Source organism: Podarcis filfolensis (genome assembly GCF_964270895.1).
Source record: "Podarcis filfolensis genome assembly, chromosome: 14".
In the NCBI taxonomy this organism is placed as follows: Eukaryota; Metazoa; Chordata; class Lepidosauria; order Squamata; family Lacertidae; genus Podarcis; species Podarcis filfolensis.
The window spans coordinates 52,097,976-52,121,207 of record NC_139616.1 but is presented as its reverse complement, the minus strand read 5'-3'; the positions used below and the strand labels follow the sequence as shown (position 1 = coordinate 52,121,207).

General features: G+C 57.0%; 1 protein-coding gene across 2 annotated transcripts; it reads left to right on the top strand.

Annotated features, from left to right (window-relative positions):
* The first annotated feature begins 668 nt into the window (after positions 1 to 668).
* Positions 669 to 22,892, top strand: NPRL3 (NPR3 like, GATOR1 complex subunit). Of its 2 annotated transcripts, XM_083585715.1 has the most exons (14): positions 695 to 845; positions 2,232 to 2,301; positions 4,401 to 4,439; positions 12,898 to 13,027; positions 15,061 to 15,135; positions 16,748 to 16,901; positions 17,228 to 17,309; positions 18,794 to 18,931; positions 19,143 to 19,299; positions 20,095 to 20,201; positions 20,352 to 20,481; positions 20,583 to 20,772; positions 21,608 to 21,800; positions 22,382 to 22,892. In XM_083585715.1, the coding sequence occupies exons 1-14, from the start codon at positions 728 to 730 to the stop codon at positions 22,545 to 22,547; spliced, it is 1,749 nt and encodes a 582-aa protein (XP_083441841.1). In that variant the 5' UTR covers positions 695 to 727; the 3' UTR covers positions 22,548 to 22,892. The 2 variants fall into 2 exon arrangements, with proteins under 2 accessions (XP_083441842.1, XP_083441841.1); XM_083585716.1 differs by lacking the exon at positions 4,401 to 4,439 and having other exon boundaries at positions 669 to 845.
* The last annotated feature ends 340 nt before the right edge of the window (positions 22,893 to 23,232 follow it).

Below are 23,232 nucleotides of genomic sequence, written 5' to 3'. Positions count from 1 at the left end.
ATGCAATATAGTAACCTCCATTTCTTTACCTGCCTTCAGGTGCCAGGCGAAAATTCTTCTCCCGGGCCTTTGGCCTTTTAAACTGTGCGTGTCTAGGGAGGGGCTGGTCTTGTGCGTTCTTGCTTTGCGCGATGGTGCTTTGCATTTTGTGTTTCCATACTGCATACCAACCTGCGATCCTCGCCTGAAGGGCTGCATCTAAAATATTATTATTATTATTTAGAAGACATCTGAAGGCAGCCCTCTTTAGGGAAGTTTTTAATGACTGATGTTTTAATGTATTTTTAATCTTTTGTTGGAAGCCGCCCAGAGTGGCTGGGGAAACCCAGGCAGGGCAGGAAACAAACAAACAAACAAACAAACAAACAAACAAACAAACAAAATTTTGTGTTGGCAGCTGCCCAGAGTGGCTGGGGCAACCCAGCCAGATGGGCGGGGTAGAAATCATAAATAATAATAATAATAATAATAATAATAATAATAATAATAATAATAATATTGAATAGCCATGGGGAATTATTGGGAACTCCGCTTCCAGCTGCCCCGTATGGGAGCGCCCTCTGCACTCTCTGGACTACCACTCCCGGCATGCCTTGCCGCCAGCCGCGCCGGGCGGGGCCGATGGGAGCCGTGGTCCAGAGAGGCGGGGACCGCGCATGCTCTCCTCCGGCGAGCCACGTGACCCCTCGGCGCCTGCGCGGTTCCCGCGTCGTCTGGGCGGGCGAGGATGGGCGAGAGCTCGAGCCCCATCAGCGTCATCCTGGTCAGCTCCGGCAGCCGCGGGAACAAGCTGCTCTTCCGCTTCCCCTTCCAGAGGGGGCCCGGCAGCCCCGCCGCCCACCCCGGTGAGGAGGAGCCGCTGCCCGCGACCCTCGCGCGCCCGCCTTCACACGTGCACCACAAGCACACGCGACGCCCTGACACGCGAGTGGGAAAGCGGGGGGGGGGCTCCTCCCCGAGAAGAGGTCTTGAGAGGGGGCACCCAGCATCTGCCAGGGAGGATTGAGCTGGGGTCAGACTAGATGACCCCGGGGGTCCCCTCCGACTCTGCAGTTCGGCGACTCCGTGGAAAGGAGGGACCTTCCCACCCAGGGCAGAATGGTCACTCCGCTCCCACAACTGGGATTCAGAATGGGGCACGAGAGGTGGGGGCATTGTGTGGGGCACGGCTGAAATTCGAGACCCCCCAAGTCTCCTTTCTGCCCCACCTGCCTGCCTCTCCCGCCCCCCCAAGAGGGTGAGCCTGGCTGCCAACACCCTCCTCAGCTCCAGCAGCTCTGCCCTTGAACGCAGAGGGGGCAAACCGAGAAGGAGCTGGCTGTGCCCCCCGGCAGCCTCCTTCCTGCCCCTCTGCCCCTCCCAAAGGGCACCAGCTGCCCCTGCTCCTGCCCCCGCTGCCTCCTTCCCAATCCGGCTGCTGCGCTCAAGTCCTGCTTGCTGGAAGGCTCAGGAAGGGAGAGGGCTCTGGAGCCCAAGTCCTGCCCTGGGGGCTCCGCCTTGGGGTCCCTGCTCCCCAGCAATACACACACGGCCACTCCGTGTCCGGGCAGCTGGCCAGCCGGCCATGATTCTCTCTCCTTTTCCCCCCTGGGAAAAGGATCTTGGGAAGGCAGTTCCCCAACCGAGGAGCACCCAGTGACAAGAAGAGCATAAGAAAAGCCTGGGTTGCTGGATCAGGCCCAAAGGGGCCCCTCAGAGCCTGGCGTCCTTTTCTCCCCGCAGCCAACCAGATGTCCCCTTTTGGCCCTCACATGCCTCCTGACATGCCCTTTCCCTTCCAGCTGAGCTCGGATAGCCATCTCAGTCGATTCTTGAGATCAACCGTAAAGCCTTGGGGAGATGGCCGCCCTCGTAATATGTTGGGCTCAAGCCAGAAGTTCAAAAGCGGCAACTTGAATTGTGCCGCGGGCTCCCATTTCATATATAGCCCAGTCTGGATAGTTGAAGATTTGACGTTTATATCGCAAAAAGGTTTTTGATTTGTGTTTCTACTGAAATGAGGCTGCATTTTAATGTTGTATTTTAATCTTGTTTTTAAGTTGTATTTTAATCAATTATTTTTATACCTGGTGTTAGCCGCCCTGAGCCAGGTCTTGGCTGGGGAGGGAGGGCGGGGTATAAATAAAATTTATTATTATTATTATTATTTGCTAAGAATTAGGTGGAAGAGGTTTCTGCTCTAACCCAAACCTCTCTGGCCTTCTGGACTTCCCCCCCTTTTCCTTTCGTAGGGAAACCGAGAAGCAGGTATGCCGTGAACAGTCTGGGCGACGGCGTCGAAGACCCAGATGGGGACTCCAGGTACGTAGGGCTCCTGTTCCCTTGAGCGCCAGCCCTCCTGCTCGTTGTCATGGGTTTGTGTAGAGAGCATAAAAGACACCTTTGCACCTGGATCCTCACCAGGTGGGATGTGCTGGGGTCCCAGAGCTCTGGCATGTAAAGCAAAAGGGGCGTTGGCTGGCTGGCTTGGGGCTGCTTGGATCCTGATCAAAGCAGACCCTGATATTCGCAGCTGGGGTGGGGGATCACCTGTGGCTCTGCAGGTGTGGCAGGGAGGTGTGGCTTTTAATGCCGGGGTGTCTACCTTGACTTATGAAAGAGGTCTCTAGCCAACCCAGGCATAAGACTCTTGCATGGGAAGTTCCTGCACAAGGCTTGCTTTATTATTTATTTATTCATTTATCCATTTGTATACCGCCCTTCATCCAGGATCACAGAGTGGTTTACATTAAAAAACACAGAAATGCATAGCACAGTAACCAACAAAAACAATTACCCCCTCGCTCCGGTTTCAAAGGCCATAGATTGTTCAATTGGCCCTGGGAAAAGAGGAATGTTTTTGCCCAGCACCTAAAGATGTGTTGGTTGCTTGGTCCAAAAGAGAGCTGAGTTTCCTCTTTCCAGAAAACCAGAAACTCATTGCAGTGGGCAGGCCAGAAATGTTCCCCTGAACCCTGATGCTTCCAGATAAAATAACATGAAAAGGCAATAAGGGTCTTCCTCTCTCTCTTCCCCTTGAATTGGCAGCCGGGGAGTTTCCAGGTGAGCACCAAGTTGAGCCTCTGGTCTCCACCTGGCCTGAATCAGGCCTCTGGGTCTTGTACTTGGTCACGTTTGTGATCGCAGTTCCCCAGTCATGCCGGGGCTGTGCTCACCTTCAGCAGGGGGCGGGGGGCATCTCTCAAGGAGGCATCTTGGGGAGAAGAGGAGCATTGGTGGCAGGAAAGGGGCGGGGCGGGGTTGGGGGGCTCCTGGGGCCCCTGATGCAGCAGCTCCCCTGGCCCCACTGCTGCGGGATAGGGATAGGCTTGTGGGGGTTGCTGAATCCTGCTGCAGAGGCTGCCTCTTGCGCAGGACATAATGATGATGATGATGATGATGATGATAATAATAATAATAATTTTTATATATACTCCACCCTCCCCGGCCAGAGCCGGGCTCAGGACAGCTAACATCAGTAAAATTACAGTAAAAACATAATAGGAAAAGAAAAAACCCAATTTAAAATACAGGTTAAAATGCAATTTAAAATGCAGCCTCATTTTAAGAGTAGCCCATAAATCAAAAGCAAAACCATAAGGGGAGTGAAACATAAGGGTCAGACTGAGTCATGGGTCAGACATAGGCATGAAGGTTGCTGCCACCATTCTGGGCTGGCACAGCCTGACAGTGTGGGGAGACAGTGCCCCTTGGGGGCCTTCATCTGCTGGGCAGTGATGCCCACCCATGGCATGGGCGGGGTTGCCTCCTGTGGCCCAAGGGTAAGGAGTGCCTAATAATAATAATAATAATTTATTATTTATTCCCCAGCCACTCTGGGCGCCTTCCAGCAGAATATTAAAATACAATGATTCATCAAACATTAAAAGCTTCCCTAATCAGGGCTGCTTTCAGATGTCTTTTAAAGATAAGATAGCTGCTTATTTCCTTGACATCTGGTGGGAGGGCGTTCCACAGGGCGGGCGCCACCACCGAGGAGGCCCTCTGCCTGATTCCCTATAACCTCACTTCTCACAGGGAGGGAATCCCCAGAAGGCCCTCGGTGCTGGACCTCACGGCTTTAAAGGGCTTTAAAGGTCAGCAGCAGCACTTTGAATTGTGCCTGGAAACGTACTGGGAGCCAATGCAAGTCTTTCAGGATGGGTGTTGTGGTCTCAGCAGCCGCTCCCAGTCCCCAGTCTAACCCCAGCCAGGCTTTCAGGGTGTGTTTCTCCCTTGAGGCGCTAGGCAAGGGCTCCTTCTCCAAGGAGCCTTTATTTATTTCAATATGTGGACAGTCCCCTAACCTCCAGCTGCCTGGTTTTGCAGCGTTGACGTTTTTGTGCCTTGCGTGACTTTGTCTGGTTGATTCTTGTGTTCTGTTTCTGCGTGGTGCTCATAGCCCCTGTTCCTGTTTTCAGAGAGCCCTGTCCGCTCAGTGATGAGCAGGTGGTGTCGGGGTAAGACCAAACCTTCTCCGCCAGCAGCGCCTCTCTCTCTCTCTCTCTCGAATGGCTTCCCTGTCTCCACCATCCTCTCCTTCTCTTCGCACTTTGTTTCTCACTTCTGTTTCCCACCAAGCTGCAAATGTCACGGAACCACACGCTGGTGCGCAGGGAGGCCGGCAAAGGGCCTGAGAAGCAGGCAGGTCAGCCAGGAAGGAAATTGCTGCTCAGGGGCAGAGCAAAAGGTCCCAGACCCCAAGGGCAGGGCTGGGGGGGGGAGAGACCCCCTGTGCCTGACACCCCAGTCAGTGCAGACACCCCTGGGCTACACGGCCCATCAGTCTGACCCAGGAGAAGGCTGTTGCCTGCGTTTCTGAAGGCCTTTCTGCCCCATAGCTGGAAGAAACAGCTACACTGTGCTTTGCAGTGAGTGGGGAACTGATTTATCCATGGGGACAAAAAGGGCATGTTTTCCCTCTGAAGGCGTTTGGGGGACGCACTTGTCTGAAGGCTGGCTGCTCTGCTCCAGTATGCAGGATGCAAGCTGACCAGCCTGCAATTCAGACAGTGTGAGGCTCCTGTCGCCCTCCTTTTGCCTCTTCATGACACATGGTCCTGGCTCCCCCCCCCCGGGGGTCCTCAGTTCCAGCAGACTTGCTTAGGAGGCCTGCACAGGCCCCCAGCCCCTGTGAGGGAAGCCCCTACCAAGGGGGAAGCTCAGAGGGACACACTGCAGGTTTGGCCCAGCCTCCCGTTTCAGAGACTCAGTGAGGGTTGTGGCTGTGGACCTCCGTCAGGGTAGGGTGGCTGGGAGTTGACTGAGCGGCGCTCCTGCGTGTGCCACGCGGCTTTTGACCTGGTCCCCCAGAGGCTGCCCCCGGCCCCGTCTGCATTCCCTCTGCCTCTGGGGAAGGCTGCCTCCAAGCGCTCAGAGCAACGGGGCATCCTTCAGGGCTGTGGGGCTGGAGCAGCCCAGTAGGTTTTGCCCCCTTGCTCCCTTGCCCCCCTGGCCGCCCTGTTCTGAACCGCTTCTCAAGAAGCTGACGGCTGCTGTCTCAGAGCACTGCCTGCCCTGAAGTTGCTTGTTTTAAATAAAATACTTTGTGTGCCTTTAAAGCAGGTTTGGCTTTCTGTAGCTGCTCAAAGAGGCCGTCAAGTGGATTAAAACAGCGTCTCCAGCTCTGAATAAGCAGATGAGCTCTTAGCAATAGTGGGAAGTAGAGAAGGGAGCAATATTCTTCTCTGCAACCCGAGAAACTTTTTGTTTTTTTAGCTCAGTCACTTTGGTTCTCTGCTTTCAGGGAAAGGTTGGGGGTAGGTGCCCCCAACGCACAATCGCTACTCCTCTGAAAAGCCGCTCAGTTTTTGGGCTTCCCGTTGCCAGAGCAGAGGAGTGGAAGTGATCGGTGCACCCCAGATTTCAAGTTTGGCTTCAAGAAACAATTTTCTCAATTTCCAGAGGGGTCGCAGCAGCCGTGTGATATTACGATTGCAGCCAAAGGGGCAGGGAGTCTTTTCTGGGTGGTAGAATAGGGAAGGCACTGTGGTTCTCCAGCGGTTTGACTTTTCACCCCCAGAGGCACACTCCATTGTCCCTCGAGACAGATGGAGGCCATCAAGTGTTTGGAAACAGAGGCCAGAGCAGAATTTGCCTGTTTTCCAGATGTAACAAGACTTTGCTGTCTTCTCTGATGCCTCTGGTTTTGTGCATGGCCTCCCTCGGCTGCGTTGTGCAGCCTACTTGATCTCTTCTGCCGGGGCCGATAAGCTGGCAATCTCTCCCGGCCACAGCCCCTGCAGCTGCTGCCTGCACCCAGGGCAGGGCAATCTTTCTGGGTGAAGCTGAAGGGCAAAGAGGGCCGTAGGGCACAGCTTGTTCCAGGCCTCATTGTCTCCCTGGCGCCCGGAAGTTGGCCTCCTGGCAGCTGTGAGATGGGAAAGCAGCAGGCAAGACCCCCATGGACCAGGCAGGTTTGCTGCTTCTGCCGGCAAAGCTAGTTTCTTTTTGAGTCATGCAGGCAGATGCTGACGTGGCACCTTTACAGTTTCATGCCTTTCCCCCTAAGCTGAGCAAGCAGCAGCTTTGCAGAATATCCCCTTTGGTGGAGAGATGTTGGAAGGTTCATGGAGTCGTAGAGTGGGAAGGGACCCCACTCCCCCAGCGGCCATTTAGTCCACCCCCTGCAATGCAGGACTAAAGCATCCCTGACAGATGGCCATCCGGGACAGACAAAAGGAAGTCCTTCCCCGCCCCCCCCTCCAAAAAACCTGCCCTTCTTCAGAGAGGATCCTTCCTTCTGGGGAACTTCAGGACTTTGCAGGCCACACATTTCCCCCCCTTTCCTGATGAACTTTGCCCATGCATAAATGCATCTTTTCCTCCACAGAAGGAAATCTGGGACACCTGCAGTGGGAGGAGAGACACAGGAAGGGCTTCTGAGTTTGGCCCTGGCCTGCGGCTCCCAGCTGCAGACGGGCCCTTCTGGCCACCCCAAGATCTAAGGCTCTGGCGTCTCTGGGAGGGGGCCGTGGGGCTCAGCTGCTCCCGCCACAGACACGCCTGAGGCAGGGAGCAGAGCTGGGCACACATACCCCTTTGGCCCAGGGAGCTCTTTTTCACAGGGATGGGCAGTCGGTGACCCCCCCAGGTGGTGCTGGTACCCCTGACCACCGGAAGGCGCACAGCTGCCTCCTGGTCCCCTGCTCTGGAGCAAAGCCCCATTGCGCTGCCTGTCCTCAAGCGACCTGCCCGCCACACCTTGCTGCTTAGGGGAACCTCACCTGTCCTTCCAAAGCAGCACCTGCAAACTCTGCCTAATCTTTCCTCCTGAGAGCTTGTCATTAACGAAAGTTGCATGAGCCTCTGACGCTTTCCCTCTCGATATAATTCTGATGATTTGAAAGACGGTGTCAGGGGTTCAGGAGCAGAGGGAACGGATGGCGAGGAATCGGAAGGAGAGGTTAGCGATGATAGCCGTCCGAGATCTCTAAGTCTGTCCAGCGAATCGGAGGATTCACAGAAAGGGGCTCCCGTGGGCAGAGCTGGGGGGTTACCAAGAGGGGCACCCCAGGAAGAAGGGACCAGAGGGGATTCAGAGAGCAGCAGCTGGAAATCCGGACCAGCTACTCCACCAGAGAGCAGCAGGGGGGAGGAGTTCCAGGCACCAGCGACAGGCAGCTCTACGGCAGCAGCCACGCCTGCGTCAGAGAGCGAGGAAACGGTAGAGAGGAGGGTCGGAGACAGCGCGCGCGCGCCAAGTTCAAATGTACCAGAGGGAGGCGCAATGAGCAGCCCGGAAAGGGAGCCAGGTCCTAAAGCCCGCCGAAGGGAGGGGGAGGAATCCGAAGGGTCCGCATCCGAGGCATCCAGGAAGGAAGGAACCCCGGGGGGTGGTAGGACCCAGAGGCGAAAGGAGAGACGCAAAAGGTGGAGCAAGGCTAGGGTCTTGAACTGGTGTACAGGAGGCGGAGATTCAGATGGGACTTCGCCGATCTAGGGAATAGACGTAGAGACGCACGCTAAGATGTGGAAATGGAAACTATACTTCAATAAAGACTTTATTCTGTTCTACCGGCTAGCGTTGGTCCTTTGTGAGCCGGGACCTAGAGCCAGTCTCTGACAGTAAGTCCCATCTCACCGAAGTTTTCATCAGTTCTCTTTGACTCAAGCGGCGTGTGGGGAGCGAAGCAGGGAGGAAAGAGGACTGGTGCCTTTGGAGCTCACAAAAGTCAAGCGACATGTCTACTGAAGAGCAAATTGCTTCCCTGCGAGAAGCGGTAACGCAGCTCAGCGCAGAGATAATCGCCTCCAGGAAAAGAGAGGATGAAGCGGCTGCTGCATGCCGAGATTTCCAAGCCAGGTTGGAAGTGCTTACTAAGCAGGCACAAACGGGTTCCAGATCCGAGGGAATCGGGTTGGGAAGGACTGGAGGCAGCATTGTATCTCACTTTGATGGGAATTTGCAGCAGTACCCCAATTTCCGAGCAGACGTGCAGTTTGCGCTGAAACTGCTGGAGAAAGAGTTTAGAGATGAGCAAGAAAAAGTGGGGTTTATCTTGTCTCATTTGCATGGAGACGCGAAAGCATGTCTGCGCAATCTGTGGAGAGATATGGACCCAGCGCTCCAGAGTTCAGCTGCATTCATTAAAGCGATGGATTCTTGCTTTCTATCGAAAATAGACATTGACATTGCCCGTAAGGACATATTTGAGCTGAGACAAGGGAAAGCCAGCGTGAGGCAGTATCACTCCCGCTTTTTTGCATTGGTCAATGCCTTGGGGTGGGACAAGGATTCCCCCCCCGTTAGAGATCTTTATTGGGAAGGATTGAACCCCCAAATCAAGGATGAGATTGCGCGGGGGGAGAGACCCAAAAGCACCCAGGAAGTGGTGGACAGATCGCTTGCAGTGGGGGTGAGGCTGGAGGACCGCCCTTGGGACAGAGGAGAAGGGCGTTGGGGACGCACGCCAGCCAGAGTGCCCTCCCTCTTGCCCAGGGATGTCGCGCGTGCGCAATCAACGCCTCCGCAAGCAGGGGGGGAGGAGCCAATGGAGATCGGCGGTGCTAGAGCTCAATCAGCCACCAGAGCCTTAACACCGGGAGCAGTCAAAACAAAGCAGCCTAGAGGGAACAGGAAGTGTTACATCTGTGACAGTTCGAAGCACATGGCGAAAGAGTGTCCCCAGAGGCTCCACAAGCACACTGCAGCTTCAATGACAGTAATGGGAGCAACTCAGCAAAGTGAACCACGGCAGGGAAACGGAAGCACTGGGGGCCAGCCAGGCGAGTCAGTGAAGAAGTCCCCAGAGATTTTGAAGCCCACGGATCCCCTCCCGCCCAAACCAGTGGTGCAGCTAACCGCAGCGCTCCAGCTGCCCAGTGGTCTCACTTTAGAAGTGCCGATTACGATTGACTCTGGCAGTAATGCGGACTTTATCGCACTGGAATTCCTTCAACAACACAACATAGCGCTACTGCCAGCCACACTGCCCCTGAACGTGGTCACAGTGGATGGCAGGGAACTGCTAGGGGGGCAGGTGGTGCAGCAGACACCACCTATGGTGATGCAAATTGGGAATCACCGAGAAGTCATCAGCTTCAACGTCACCCAATTGTCGGACACGCCCATAGTGTTGGGCATGAGTTGGCTGGATAGGCACAGCCCGGCATTAGCGTGGTACCAGCGGCAATTGACCTTCTGCTCTTCCTACTGCGCAGCGCACTGCATCCAGACCTGCCAGGAAGGAGAGGGGCGAGAGGATGCACCGCAGCTACACCTAGGCATGGTGCAAGCGGTGCCCAACAAGTACAAGGAGTTTTTGGAGGTCTTCTGCGAGAAGGAGGCGGACAAACTGCCCCCCCACAGACCCTATGACTGCAAGATTGATCTCCTGCCGGGGGCAACGCTGCCAACAGGGAAACTGTATTCCATGTCTGAGGACGAACTGCAGGAACTTAGGGAGTTCATAGACCACAATTTGAAGCGCGGGTTCATTCGGGAGTCGAAAGCTGTAGGGGGCAGCCCAGTATTCTTTGTGAAGAAGCGAGACACGCCCCAGAAGAGGCTTGTAGTTGACTTTCGAATTTTGAACTCGAAAACCAAGCCCTCGTCCTTCCCCATGCCCAAAATAGACGACCTGCTCGCGACGGTAAGGAAAGGACGCGTTTTCACCAAGTTGGATCTGCGAGGCGCGTACAACCTGATTCGTGTGCGGGAGGGCGACGAGTGGAAGACGGCCATGTTCACACCACTGGGCACCTACGAATACAGAGTTATGCCCTTCGGATTACAAAATGGCTCTCACTGTTTTCAAGCCTTTATGCATCACGTGTTGGCGGGACTCCTTTACAAGAAATGCGTATGCTTCCTGGACGACATCCTGATATTTTCTGAGTCGCGAGAAGCGCACGAGAGGGATGTCAGGGAAGTTCTGCGGAGACTAAAGGAGCACAGGCTGTACGCCAAGCTGGAGAAGTGCCAGTTCGACGTGACGGAGGTGGATTTCCTGGGCTATAAACTGTCGGACAAGGGGCTCGCCATGGACAGCGCCAAGGTTCGCTCAGTATTGGACTGGAAAAGCCCGCGCAATAGGAAGGAAGTCCAGCGGTTTGTCGGCTTTGCCAACTTTTATCGCAAGTTCATCAAGGGGTTCGCTATGCAAACGGCGGCCATCACCGACACGCTCAGCTCCAAGAAGAAGAAGTTTATCTGGACGGAGGAAGCGGAGCAGTCCTTTCAGAAACTCAAGCGTCTCTTCGCTTCTGAGGAGCAGCTGCTGCATGTGAATCCCAGCAGACCGATGAGGGTGGAGACGGACGCCTCAGACAGAGCCGTGGGAGCTGTACTGTTGCAACAAGACCAGCAGCCTAACACGTGGGTGGACTACCTGCCCCTCGCAGAGTTCGCTTACAACAATACGAAGCACGTGTCGACGGGGGTGACGCCGTTCTTCGCCAACAACGGGAGGCATCCCAGAACCTTCCCAGGTTTAGAGAGAGTGGGGGAGGGGGAGCCGCAGGCAGCGGAAGAATTAGCGTCAGAGTTGCAGGAAGTCCACGAACAGCTTAGGAGGCAGTTGGAACTGGCAAAGCACGCATACAAACTGCAGGCTGACAGACACAGGAGAGTAGGGGAAGACATACAGGTGGGAGACTGGGTTTGGTTAGCAGCGCAAGCAGTGCCGACCAGATCGTTGGCCAAGAAGAAGCTAGGCCATAAGCAGCTAGGGCCTTACCAAGTCCAGGCACAGGTCAATCCAGTGGCCTTCCGGTTAGCGCTTCCGGAGGGTTCCAGAATGCATCCGGTCTTCCATAGATCGGTACTCACGCCCTACAAAGCACCGCATAGATTTCACGAGCCAGGCACAGCACCAGATCCGCCCAGAGAAGGACCCAGGGAAAGGGGGTCGCCAAGAGGGGAGCGCATCAACGAAGCCACAGAGATTTTAGACTCGAGATGGGGGGAAGAGGGAGTAGAATACCTTCTTGCCAGAGAGGATACCCCGGCCAGCGCCAACAGTTGGGTGCCGGGCTATGCCTTGGACGAGCCTCTTCTCAAGGAAGAGTTCCATGCCATTTTCCCACACAGGCCCATGCCAGCCGAGTATTTCGATGACTGGCTCTTCACACCCACACTTTCAGGCAGCACGTTCCAGGGGTTCGACTCGGACGAGGAGACGGCACCACACATACGCTCTCCGGAAGGTTCACCCTCGGGTTCTGCCTCAGACCGCTCCTATTGGTGGGATAATCAACCAGAGGAGCAGTGGCGCAGGAAGTGGCTGGGGGGTCCCTGGCAGGCATCACCCTCAGAGGGGAACGGGGGAGAGATGGACATGGACGTGTTGGGGGAGGACGTGGGATTTGAACACGAAGGCAGGGAGATGGAAGCAGAGGAGATCGACGTCGACGAGCGCACGGAGGACGAGCCAGACCTGCCCGATGTGATGTACGACACGAGGGAAGAACTGTATCCGGCACTTACCCCTGCCACGACGGAGCACCCAGAACCCACACCGGAAGGAGGGGAGGGGGGAAGGGGGGGCTTCAAGGGGGGGATGGATGTCAGGGGTTCAGGAGCAGAGGGAACGGATGGCGAGGAATCGGAAGGAGAGGTTAGCGATGATAGCCGTCCGAGATCTCTAAGTCTGTCCAGCGAATCGGAGGATTCACAGAAAGGGGCTCCCGTGGGCAGAGCTGGGGGGTTACCAAGAGGGGCACCCCAGGAAGAAGGGACCAGAGGGGATTCAGAGAGCAGCAGCTGGAAATCCGGACCAGCTACTCCACCAGAGAGCAGCAGGGGGGAGGAGTTCCAGGCACCAGCGACAGGCAGCTCTACGGCAGCAGCCACGCCTGCGTCAGAGAGCGAGGAAACGGTAGAGAGGAGGGTCGGAGACAGCGCGCGCGCGCCAAGTTCAAATGTACCAGAGGGAGGCGCAATGAGCAGCCCGGAAAGGGAGCCAGGTCCTAAAGCCCGCCGAAGGGAGGGGGAGGAATCCGAAGGGTCCGCATCCGAGGCATCCAGGAAGGAAGGAACCCCGGGGGGTGGTAGGACCCAGAGGCGAAAGGAGAGACGCAAAAGGTGGAGCAAGGCTAGGGTCTTGAACTGGTGTACAGGAGGCGGAGATTCAGATGGGACTTCGCCGATCTAGGGAATAGACGTAGAGACGCACGCTAAGATGTGGAAATGGAAACTATACTTCAATAAAGACTTTATTCTGTTCTACCGGCTAGCGTTGGTCCTTTGTGAGCCGGGACCTAGAGCCAGTCTCTGACAGACGGTGATCTTTGCGGCATCTTAATTTCCCCCACCTGATGGACTCCAAGGTGCCCCAATGTCTCGTGGGTGTGTGTGTGTGTGTGTGTGTGTGTGTTTGTAGACTTAATGGTGACACAATGCATACCAATTCATCCCGCCTCTGGGACGGTGTGGGGCCTGCGCAAGTGCGCTGATGCCCGTTTCTGCTCCCGAAGGTTCTCGGACGTCATCCTGGCCACGATCCTGGCTACCAAATCAGACATGTGCGGCAAGAAGTTTGAGCTGAAGATCGACAACGTCCGTTTCGTGGGACACCCCACCCTGGTGCAGCATGCCTTTGGGCAGGTAGGCCCCGCGGGCGCCAGGGCAGCCTGGGCACAGCCTGTGAGTTGGGCCGGGAAGTCATGTCCAGTTGGGTCCCTCTGCTGCCCCGGCCACTTTCCTGATGGTTCAGCTGGCCAGTGGTGGGCTGGGAGGGGAGCTCGGAGCAGGCCTGGGGGGCCAGCTGCAGTCGCCCGGCGCCGTCCAGCCAGATTGCCTCACAGGCGCCGCCCCTCACGCTCTGCTTTTGGGCCTGCTGGCCAGCCCCCAGGTGGCCCTTACTCCCTGCATAACATCATTCACTCCTTGCCCTGACATCACCTCCTCTCCTCTCTGGGGAGCTGAACCCTTTCAGGCTCTCCTTCCAGGGGGGAGTTGTGTTTCCACACTTGCACAAGGTGCACTGCACTACCCTGACCCGTGTGGGTGCTTTCCTGGGACCTGTCCTCGACTTCTGAACTGGCCTGCCAAATTTGGAGGGGTGCTGAGTTCGATCACGAGTCGTCGGACTGGTACCCCACAGTGTGTAATGCGGCTGCTGGGGGGTCTCAGAAGCTGAGCCAGAGCACAGGGACAGAGGAAGCTGCCTTGTTCAGACCCTTGGTCCATCTAACCCTATAATGCCCACACTGACTGGCAGCAGCAGCAGCAGCAGCTCCCCGGGGATTCAGGCAGGAGTCTCTCCCAGCCTTCCCTGGAGGTCCTGCCAGGGGGGGTGGAACCTGGGACTTCTGCATGCCCAGCAGCTGCTCTGCCACTGACCCTTGGAGCGCTCTAGGAAAGGGCCAGCCAGGTTGTTTCCATATTTCCCCCCTTAAAAAGAGCAACTCTGCTCTTAGTGGGAGGGAGGGGGAACCGCACAATTCAGAGTTGGAGAGCCTCCCGGGCAGGGGTCTCCTTGGTCCTTGTCCTGCAGCCTCCCTTGGGGTGGAGACATGGGTGCCAAAGACCTTTGGGGGGGGTCTCAGTCTTCAGGCTCTCCTGCACCTCCTAGTGGTGACATGCAGACCCTGCAAAGTCCTTTGGCAGCTGCTGCAAACTTTCCTGGGCTTCTCGCATCTCCCTTCTGTTGGTGAAGCCCAGAGATTGCTTCGAAATGAGGTGGGAGGGCTGGTGGCGGCTAGGGCTCTGCATATGCTCAGAGGCACTTGCCCGTCCCTGTCCCTAAGCATTGGGAAGAGGTGCCGAGCCTCTGATCGGATTGGGCCCCTAGTAGGCTGATGTTCGTGGGCACAAACCCCATGCAGGTGAGGGGAGCAGCAGCAGCAGCAGCAGCAATAATAATAATACCCCACTCTGGGCACCTTCCAACAGAATATTAAAAACACAATAAAACATCAAACATTAAAAAGCTTCCCTAAAGAGGGCTGCCTTCAGATGTCTTCTAAAAGTCAGGTCGTTGTTTATTTCCTAGACATCTGATGGGAGGGCGTTCCGCAGGGCGGGCGCCACCACCGAGAAGGCCCTCTGCCTGGTTCCCTGTAACTTTGCTTCCCGCAGTGAGGGAACCGCCAGAAGGCCCTCGGAGGTGGACCTCAGTGTCCGGGCGGAGCGATGGGGGTGGAGATGAGAGGGGGGTCTCCCCTCTCCCTGGCACCCCCTGTTCCTTTTCTTTGGCTTCTTCCTTGCCTCCAGGCTGCCTCCTCCACACAAGCCCAGGGCGGGGGCCACAGCCAGTGGGAAGGAGGACCAGGCTAGCAAGCTTTGTGGCTTGAGTTGAATGATGGATTGACTCCATTTCTGCCTCGCCTTTTCCTCCAAGGAGGGGGCCTGTGTGGTTCTCTCCCCACCTGCTCATTTAATCCCCACAGTGACCCTGTGTGGTAGGGGAGGCTGAGAAGCAGGGACTGCTGGGAGGGAGAGCCTACCTGAAGCCCTGCCACCGGGACCAGCCGCCTGGTTCCCCAGTGTATGGCAGCTTACACCCCGTGAGGGTGAGGTAGTCCTGCAGCCCCACTGCCCTCCCCAGCCCTTCCAAGACCCTCCTTGCCAGAGGCTGCCCCCTCCCCTGCTCCCCTCTCTTGGCTGCCCCCTTAAAAGTCCGGCTTGCTTTGCAGATCTCCAAGACAGACCCCTCCCCAAAGCGGGACGTGCCCACCATGATCCTCTTCAATGTCGTCTTCGCCTTGAGGGTAAGGTCCTCCCTCCCTCCCTCCCGCCGGGTTCTGAGAAGCGGAGCAGCCAGGCCAGGGGGCACCTGCCGTTTCCTGGGAGTCAGAGCCCAGGCGTGGGGGGCACCCCACATGTGCTGCAAAGTCCAGTGAGAATGTGGGGCTGGCTTGGGGGGGTGCAGCAGGCCCCTTGGCTCTTCTGCAGGGATGTGTGCCATCGAGGGTCTCCAGGCTGCTTGGGGGAGGTCGATTGTGGGGGGGGAGGCCCCCCCAGGAAAGGCTTCGGAGCCTTCCTTGCTTCTGCCACCCCCCAAGGGCCTGCCTGGGCTTTGGGTGGGGCAGGCGGGTGGGGCAGGCAGAGGCCCCGGCCTGGTAATCAGCGGAGGAGCAGCTCTGTGACTCAGCAAAGCTCCAAAAGCTGAGTCACGGTTAGCGGACCAGGGTGGCAAACATTATCGGCAGCCCGGCCCTCCTTAACTGGGGCTTGGCAGCCGCCTTCCAGCCCCCTCCGGCTTGCCTCTCCGGCCCCACCTTGCCAGCTGCGTGGGGCTGATAGCGGCCTCCACCTGTGGGTTAGGGGCAGGCCTGAGCAAGCAGCCTTCGTGGTCTCAGGGATGGGAGCTCTCAGGGTGGACAGCGATGGGGAGGCCCTTTGGCCGGTCGCCCAGGCAACAGCCTGTGGGTCAGGGACCCAGATCCAACCTCCCCGAGGCTGCGGGCAGGCAGGGGGGTTGCCCAGCTGGTCTGCTGTGGTCTGCCCTCCCTCAGGACCGGGTCTCCTTGGGGGGGCTCAGAGAAATGGCTGGCCCACAGCAGGTGGGGCTGAGGGGGCAGCCCCCATGATTGAGCAAAACAGGAGCACCATTGGGAAATTCAGGGCAGGTCAAAGAAAGTCCTCCTTAAGTCAGGACAGAGTCAACTATGGAACTCACTGCCACAGGCTTTCAAAGAGGATTGGACAAATTCCTGGAGGAGGAATTTATTAGATCATGTTGTAGGGCATCTGAAAGCTTTTTTTTATTTTTACTATCTGCAAATTTATTTGTTATTTCAAATTAAATTTTTACAGGTATATACATCAAACATAAATCATACAAACAAGATCCCAAGGAATCTCCTGGACTTCCATCCTCCCCTTTGTGGGTCCTAATTTAATAATTTCCTCCATCTTTTTTGATGATCCGAATCTTTTACTTCTCCATTGTGTCCAAAATTTGCCCTTAAACTACAAGTGATATTCCAGTCCTACTAATGATTATAACTCTTTACAATGGTCTTTCCCCATTCCTTTTTAAAAATGTCGTCTTCCTGATTTCTGATTCTGGTCATTTTGGCCATTGCAGCAGAGTCCATCAACTTCACCTGCCATTTTTCTCTCGTATAGACTTAGTCTTCTTCCCATCTCTTGTCTTCTTGAAGAGTACCAGGCAGATGGGTTAATTTGCAGCTAAAAGGACCCAGAGGCTCTGACAGGCTTTTGCGCACGTAAATGTGAAAACCCCAAAACAGAGCCAGTCCTGGGCTCCTTCCCCCAAAACCTCTGGCTGAGCTGGTTGGGCCCCTTCTGTCCTGCGGCCGGACTGCCCTGCCTGCCCCCTTCCCAGCCTCCTCTCTCCCCCTGTGCCCCCCTTAGGCCACCGCAGACCCTTCGGTCATCAGCTGCCTGCACAATCTCTCTCGCCGCATCGCCATTGTCCTCCAGCATGAGGAGCGCCGCTGCCAGTACCTCACGCGAGAGGCCAAGCTCATCCTGGCCATTCAGGACGAAGCCTCTGCCATCTCGGAAAGTGAGTCCGGCCGGATCCGGGGGCCGCAGGGAGCCCTTTTCCTACTTGCCCCCCACCCTCAGGCCAGGCATCTGTCTGGCCCTCGTGGGCTCAGCTGGGCGGGGGCTTTATTATGATTGAGTTATTAGATTTGTCTTCCGTCCTTCACCCAAAGATCACATGGCGGTTCACAACACAAAAACGCCCTGCCTGCTGTTCGTGGCACTTCCAGTGGCCGTGGGGGGCGGGTTGGCATGTCCATTTGGAGCTGGGGGGTGAGGAGGTTTCCTGGGGAAGCCCTTTGAAGGCCCCGGAAGCCACAGCTGGCTGTTGTTCCCCTCCTCCAGCACCTGAAGGGCCCCAGTCGCCTTTCCTCCACATCCTCCCCAAGTGCAAGCTGGCCAGAGACCTGAAGGAGGCTTACGACAGGTAAGCATAGGCTGGGTGGCCGTCTGTCAGTTATGATTAGCTGAGAGGGGTCCCTTCCGACTCTACAATTCTACAGTTCTGTGATTCGAAGTCAGTCTTTGGGGTCTCAGCCGTGGGGTGGGTGTGGGGGTGCTGAAGGTTGAAAGCCCAGCAGAGGCCTCTGTCCCAGATGTTGCTCTGGCCCCTGGGTAATAATAATAATAATAATAATAATAATAATAATAATAATAATAATAATAATTTATTTATATCCTGCCCTCCCCAGCCAAAGCCGGGCTCAGAGCGGCTAACAACAATAAAAGTAACACAGCATTCTAAATTCAGTTCAGAATAAAATCAATTCAGAATCAAATTAATGGCAACCATTGGGCTAGAGTTCTATGAGGCTTACCAAAGGAGGGTGTCAGACTGAGCCTTGGCCAAAGGCCTGGTGGAACAGCTCTGTCTTGCAGGCCCTGCGGAAAGATGTCAAGTCTCGCAGGGCCCTAGTCTCTTGTGACAGAGTGTTCCACCAGATCGGGGCCATAGCCAAAAAAGGTCTGGCTCTGGTTGAGGCCAGCCTAACCTCCCTGTGGCCCGGGATCTCCAAGATGTTTTTATTTGCAGACCGTAAGGTTCTCCGCGGGAAATACCAGGAGAGGCGGTCCAGTAGGTACGAGGGTCCTAGGCCATATAGGGCTTTAAAGGTTAAAACCAGCACCTTAAACCTGACCCTGTACTCCACTGGGAGCCAGTGCAGTTGGTATAGTACCGGGTGAATGTGGTCCCGCGGCGAAGACCCTGTAAGGAGTCTCACCGTGGCATTCTGCACCCGCTGGAGTTTCTGGGTCAGTCTCAAGGGCTGCCTGCCTGGGCCTTTTTGCAGCTTTCCCAGCTCTGCAATACCCTTTTTGTGGTGAGGCAGCTAGAAGGGCACTCAGGTGCACTCCCTCCCTCTCTGCAGTTACGGCTGCTGCTGCCAGCTTGGGTTAGGCTCACAGCTGCCCAGCGCCACCTGGTGGCCATCGACGGGGCTGCAGAGGGAGCTGCGGCTGGTGGCTCCTGTTCTTTATTATAATAGAACAGCCAAACCTCGGTTGTCGAATGCAATCCATTCCGGAAGATGGTTCCACTTCTGAAACGTTTGACAACCGAGGCACAGCTTCTGATCAGTTGCAAGAGCTTCTTGCACTCAAGCAGGAGCTGCGTCGGGCGTTTGGGTTCCAAAAAACGTTCAAAAGCCCAGAGCATTTATTTCTGGGTTTCCTGCATTTGGGAGCCAAAACGTTTGAAAATGGAGCCGTTCAAGAAGTTTTACTATTTGTACCCCTCCCAACTGACGGAGTTGCCCCAGCCACCCTTGGCTCAGCCAGTGTGAGAGAGGGGGGCTGTTCCTTTGAGTCGAGGGTCAAGCCCTTTGTCGAGGGGGCCTGCGGCTCAGTCCCTGCCAGGGATGGGGGCTCTGGGCCACGCGGCCTCTTCCACCTGCTCTCTGTCCCCTGCAGCCTCTGCACGACAGGCGTGGTCCAGCTGCACATCAACAACTGGCTGGAAGTGAGCTTCTGCCTGCCCCACAAAATCCACTACGCTGCCTCTCGCTTCATCCCTCCGGAAGCCATCGAGAGGAGCCTCAAGGCCATTCGGTAAAGACCGGGTCATAATAAAATGGGGGGGGGTTGTTGTGCTGCTTCCGGGTCCCGGAGTGTGTCTGGATCTGTGCTTTGGGGGGCAGTGGGGTCCCTCTGCAAGACCTGTGTTGCAGGAGGGTTGGCCTAGATGACCCTGGGGGGCCCCTTTGCAGCCCTGCAGTGCTGCGAGTGTCTGTGTGCCCCCGTCTCTCCCCCCCCCGCTCAGGCCGTACCACGCCTTGCTGCTGCTGAAGGACGAGAAGGCGCTTCTGAGCGAGCTGCCGCTGGACTGCTCCCCCGCCCTGGTGCGCGTGGTCAGGACCACCTCGGCCGTCAAGAACCTCCAGCAGCTGGCCCAGGACGCCGACCTGGCGCTGCTGCAGGTGAGGGGGAAGGGGGGATGTCCTAAGACTCAGGGGGCTGCCGGCAGAAGCGCCACCCGCTCCTCATTTCTGGGCTGGGTCCAGCAAGGCCTCCAGCCTGCTCCCTGGCCAAAGGGACTCTCCGCTTTGACTGCCATTATTCCTGCATTGCAACGCTGTGATTCTGTGAAGCCCCCCCCCAATGCCCCAGTGGGAATCCCAGGGGCCTTGGAGGGCACTGAGGCAGCAGCTGCTCCTCCCCACCTCCTGCTCTGTGCCTCACTCAGGACTAGTAGCTCTGATGCCACTGTTGCCCAGAGAGGTGGGTATCTCGACTGGGGGCTTCCTTCCCACAAAGCCCAGTACATTAGCTCCTCCTCTGGCCCCGGTCGGCACCCACTGCTGCCCCTCCCTCGCTGCTGCTGTTTCTTCCGTGGGGCTGCGGGAGGCTCTGTTCTTGGCCTGGAGCAATGCCTCTTACCTGACTATCTGGGAGATGGGGAGGGACGTTGCTCAGCCCCCTCCTCACTCAGGGGGCCTTGGGCCAACTCTCCTCAAAAGCGGAGCCGGTGCCCCAAGTCGACAGGTGAGAAAAGCAGGTGGGACCCAGGAGATTCCCATGGGGGGGGGGAGGCACTTTTGTGGCTGGAGGAGAGGCCAGGCAGTTTCTGAGAAAAAGGGGGACTCCCTAGATGTGACCCCGATCCAGGGCTTTTCTCCCTGGCGAAGCAACTTCCTCCTACTGCTTGGGCCCGGGAACCTGGGGAGGTTCTGCTGGTGCCGAGTGCGAGTCTTCCCCTTCCCTCCCTGCGGCAGGTGTTCCAGCTGGCAGCACACCTGGTCTACTGGGGGAAGGCCATCATCGTCTACCCGCTGTGCGAGAACAACGTCTACATGCTGTCTCCCAATGCCAGCGTCTGCCTGTAAGTCTCTGGGCATCCAGCTCTGCCGAGTGCGAAGCAAGACTCACACCTGTCCCCTCCCCTCCCCTGATGCTGGCCTCTGGGGAGGCTGGGGGGCTCATGCAGAGAGACCCCCCTGACCTCCCGCCTGCTCTGCCTCTCCCCCCACAGCTACTCCCCTCTGGCGGACGACTTTGCCTGCCAGTTCCCCGGCCACGACCTGCCTTCCGTCCTCTCCAAGTTCTCCTTGCCGGTGTCCCTGTCGGAGTTCAAGGACCCCCTGGCTCCCCCCGTGCAGGAGGTAAGCTGCCCCTGGCACCCCTCGCCCAGCTGGCCCCTGGGCAGCCCCCGGGGGGTGGCGTGTGGCACCCCACTGAGCCCCTCTTTGCCTCCCCCCACCAGACACAGCTCATCCAAATGGTCGTCTGGCTGCTCCAGCACCGCCTGCTCATCCAGCTGCACACCTACGCCTGCCTGATGGTGCCCCCCAGGGAAGAGGACGTCCGGCCCCGGGCGGAGGAGATGCCCCTGGCGGCCAGAGTCGGGGGGCGCAGCCTCAGCACCCCCAACGCCCTCAGCTTTGGCTCCCCAAGTAGGTGGTGTGTGTGTCTTTTGGAGCCCTGCTGCGAAGGGGTCTGGGTCACTGAGTCTGTCTCCATCTTACCTTTTGCCAGATGCTCCAGATGTTTTCCCCATCATACTTCTGGGCATAATAGGCTTTACTGTTTTTATTTAGTTTGTTACCTTTATACTCAATATAAAAACGGAAAATGAGAACACAAAATGCATAACCTAATAAAAAATACCCCGAAAAGCTGCACAGCCCCCTCTCCACAAACATAAGCCGTAGATTTTTTGATCAGTCCAAGGCCTGGTTGAAGAGGAACGCTTTTGCCTGGCCCCTAAAGCGATGGAATGAAGATGCCAGGGGAGAACATCCGACTAGCAGGGAGCCACTGCAGCAAAGGCCCCGTTTTGAGCTGCGGCTGTGGCTGAGTTGCCCCATTTGTAGGAAAGGCTCTCCTCTACTCCAACGAAAGATGGGAAGAGGTTGTGGGGGATCCTGGGGCTTTTGCAAATGCCACGCGAGCTTCAGCCCCTGTCCGTCTGCACAATGAATCTTGTATGGCCTCATCCTTCCACACCCTTCACAGAGCAAGGGGTGGCAGTGGCGGCTGTGCTGGGGGGGGGCTGAGCATTGCTCTCTCCACACGAGGCGCATGCACGCACGCTCTGCCCAGGCTGCTCTTTGCGCCTCTCCCCCTTTGCTTTGGGGGCCCTCTTGCGATGGGCCCCGAGTGACAGGACAGGAGTCTGCCTCTGTTTGGTGTGTGTGAGAGGGTGTGCATGAGCCCCGTGGGCAAGGGGGCAGCCGAGGGGGGCGGCCTGCTCCACGCTCCCTTGCGTCTTTGTCCTGTCCCCCCCAGCCAGCAGCGACGACATGACGCTCACCAGCCCCAGCATGGACAACTCCAGCGCAGAGCTGCTGCCCGGAGGGGACTCCCCCGTGAACAAGCGCATGACCGAGAACCTGCTGACCAGCCTCCCGGAGCACGAGCGAGAGGCCATCCTCAGCGTCCCAGCCGCCCACAACCCCGAGGACCTGCGCACATTTGCCAGGTAGGCAGGGAGGGGGGCAGCTGCCTTCGAAGAACGAAAGGGCTGGGTGTGGCAATGGCTGATTCTGCGAAGAGGGCAGAAGCTGAACTGCAGGAGTCCCTAGGGCGGCCACAGCCAGGATTTTTGTTAGGGGGGCAGAGCCAGTGTGATTTGTCAGTTAGTTAAGTATTTCTGTTGTTTTACTTGATCTGCCCCCCCCTTCTGGCTACACCCATGGCTTCTGTAATTTGAAGACCATTTCTGAAGGGGACCCTAAAGCAGCTGAGATGAGCAGCCCCTGCCCTGTTGGCGCAGGTCTGTTCCAGCCCCTTCAGACCCCCCCTCTGCCTTTCTGCCCCCTGCACAGGGTGGGGGGAGCTGCCCTTCTCCCCCGACTTCTGGCACCTGCAGCCGTTTCTTCCTTTGGGGGGGAAAAGGTTGCTCTGGGAGAGCGGAGAGATCAAGGGGGAGGTTTGGGGGTTGCCCTGCCCGGCCCTTGCCGCTCTCCCGGCTGGGCTGGGGGGTCCTGGGTTTCCCGCTGGGGGCTCCTTGCCCAGGCTGCAGCTGCTACCCCCCAGCCCTGCCCTCCTTCCCGCCCCCAGGCTTCTGCACTACTTCCGGGGGCGCCACCACCTGGAGGAGATCATGTACAACGAGAACATGCGCCGCTCACACCTCCTGATGCTCTTTGACAAGTTCCGGGGCGTGCTGGTCGTGACCAACCACGAGGACCCCGTCATCTCCGTCTTCCAGTCCTTCCAGAAGTGAGGAGAAGGGGCCGCTGCCCAGGACTTCGAAGGAGGATTGCTGGCCCTCGGGATGGGGGAAGAAGGCACCCCCTTCTTGCAGCCACATGGGGGGCAAGGAGGGGACTTGGGGGCCTTGTGCACAGACGCCTGATTTGGTCACGCTCCTGGCACTGCCAGGCCTCAGATGCTGCTTCTGGGCCTCTGCTGACGGCTGCAGACATAGCGATCCATCTGCTGGACACTTCTCTGGGGTGGGGGGTGTGGAGAGCTGGGGGGGGGGACCTGTGTCTTGATAGTTGCAGACAAGCCTCAGACTGTTCACCCGCCATTGCACAATTACAACCACATGCTGGAAAATGTGAAATCTTTCTCCTCTTAAGTCAGGGAACAAGTCTGTTGCGAAAGTACCGTCTCTCTTCCTCCCTGCCTTGACCCACAGACCTACCTTCCTCACTTCTGAAGGGCAGGTGACCACTGGCTTGGCCTCCTCTCTCAGGCCACCTGAACTGGCCGCATCCTGCTTGCTCAGTCAGGTGGCTCCTCTCTCTTCCACAAGGACCAAGGGCAGGAGCAGGTTTAACAAAGGGAATGGGGGGAGAATTTGTTGGGGTGATTCTGGTACCTCTTCCTAGCAGTGGAGGAGCTCTTATCTCCCCACATCGTGGAAGGGGGGGGTCTTCCAATTCTGCATTTTGCAGGCAGCT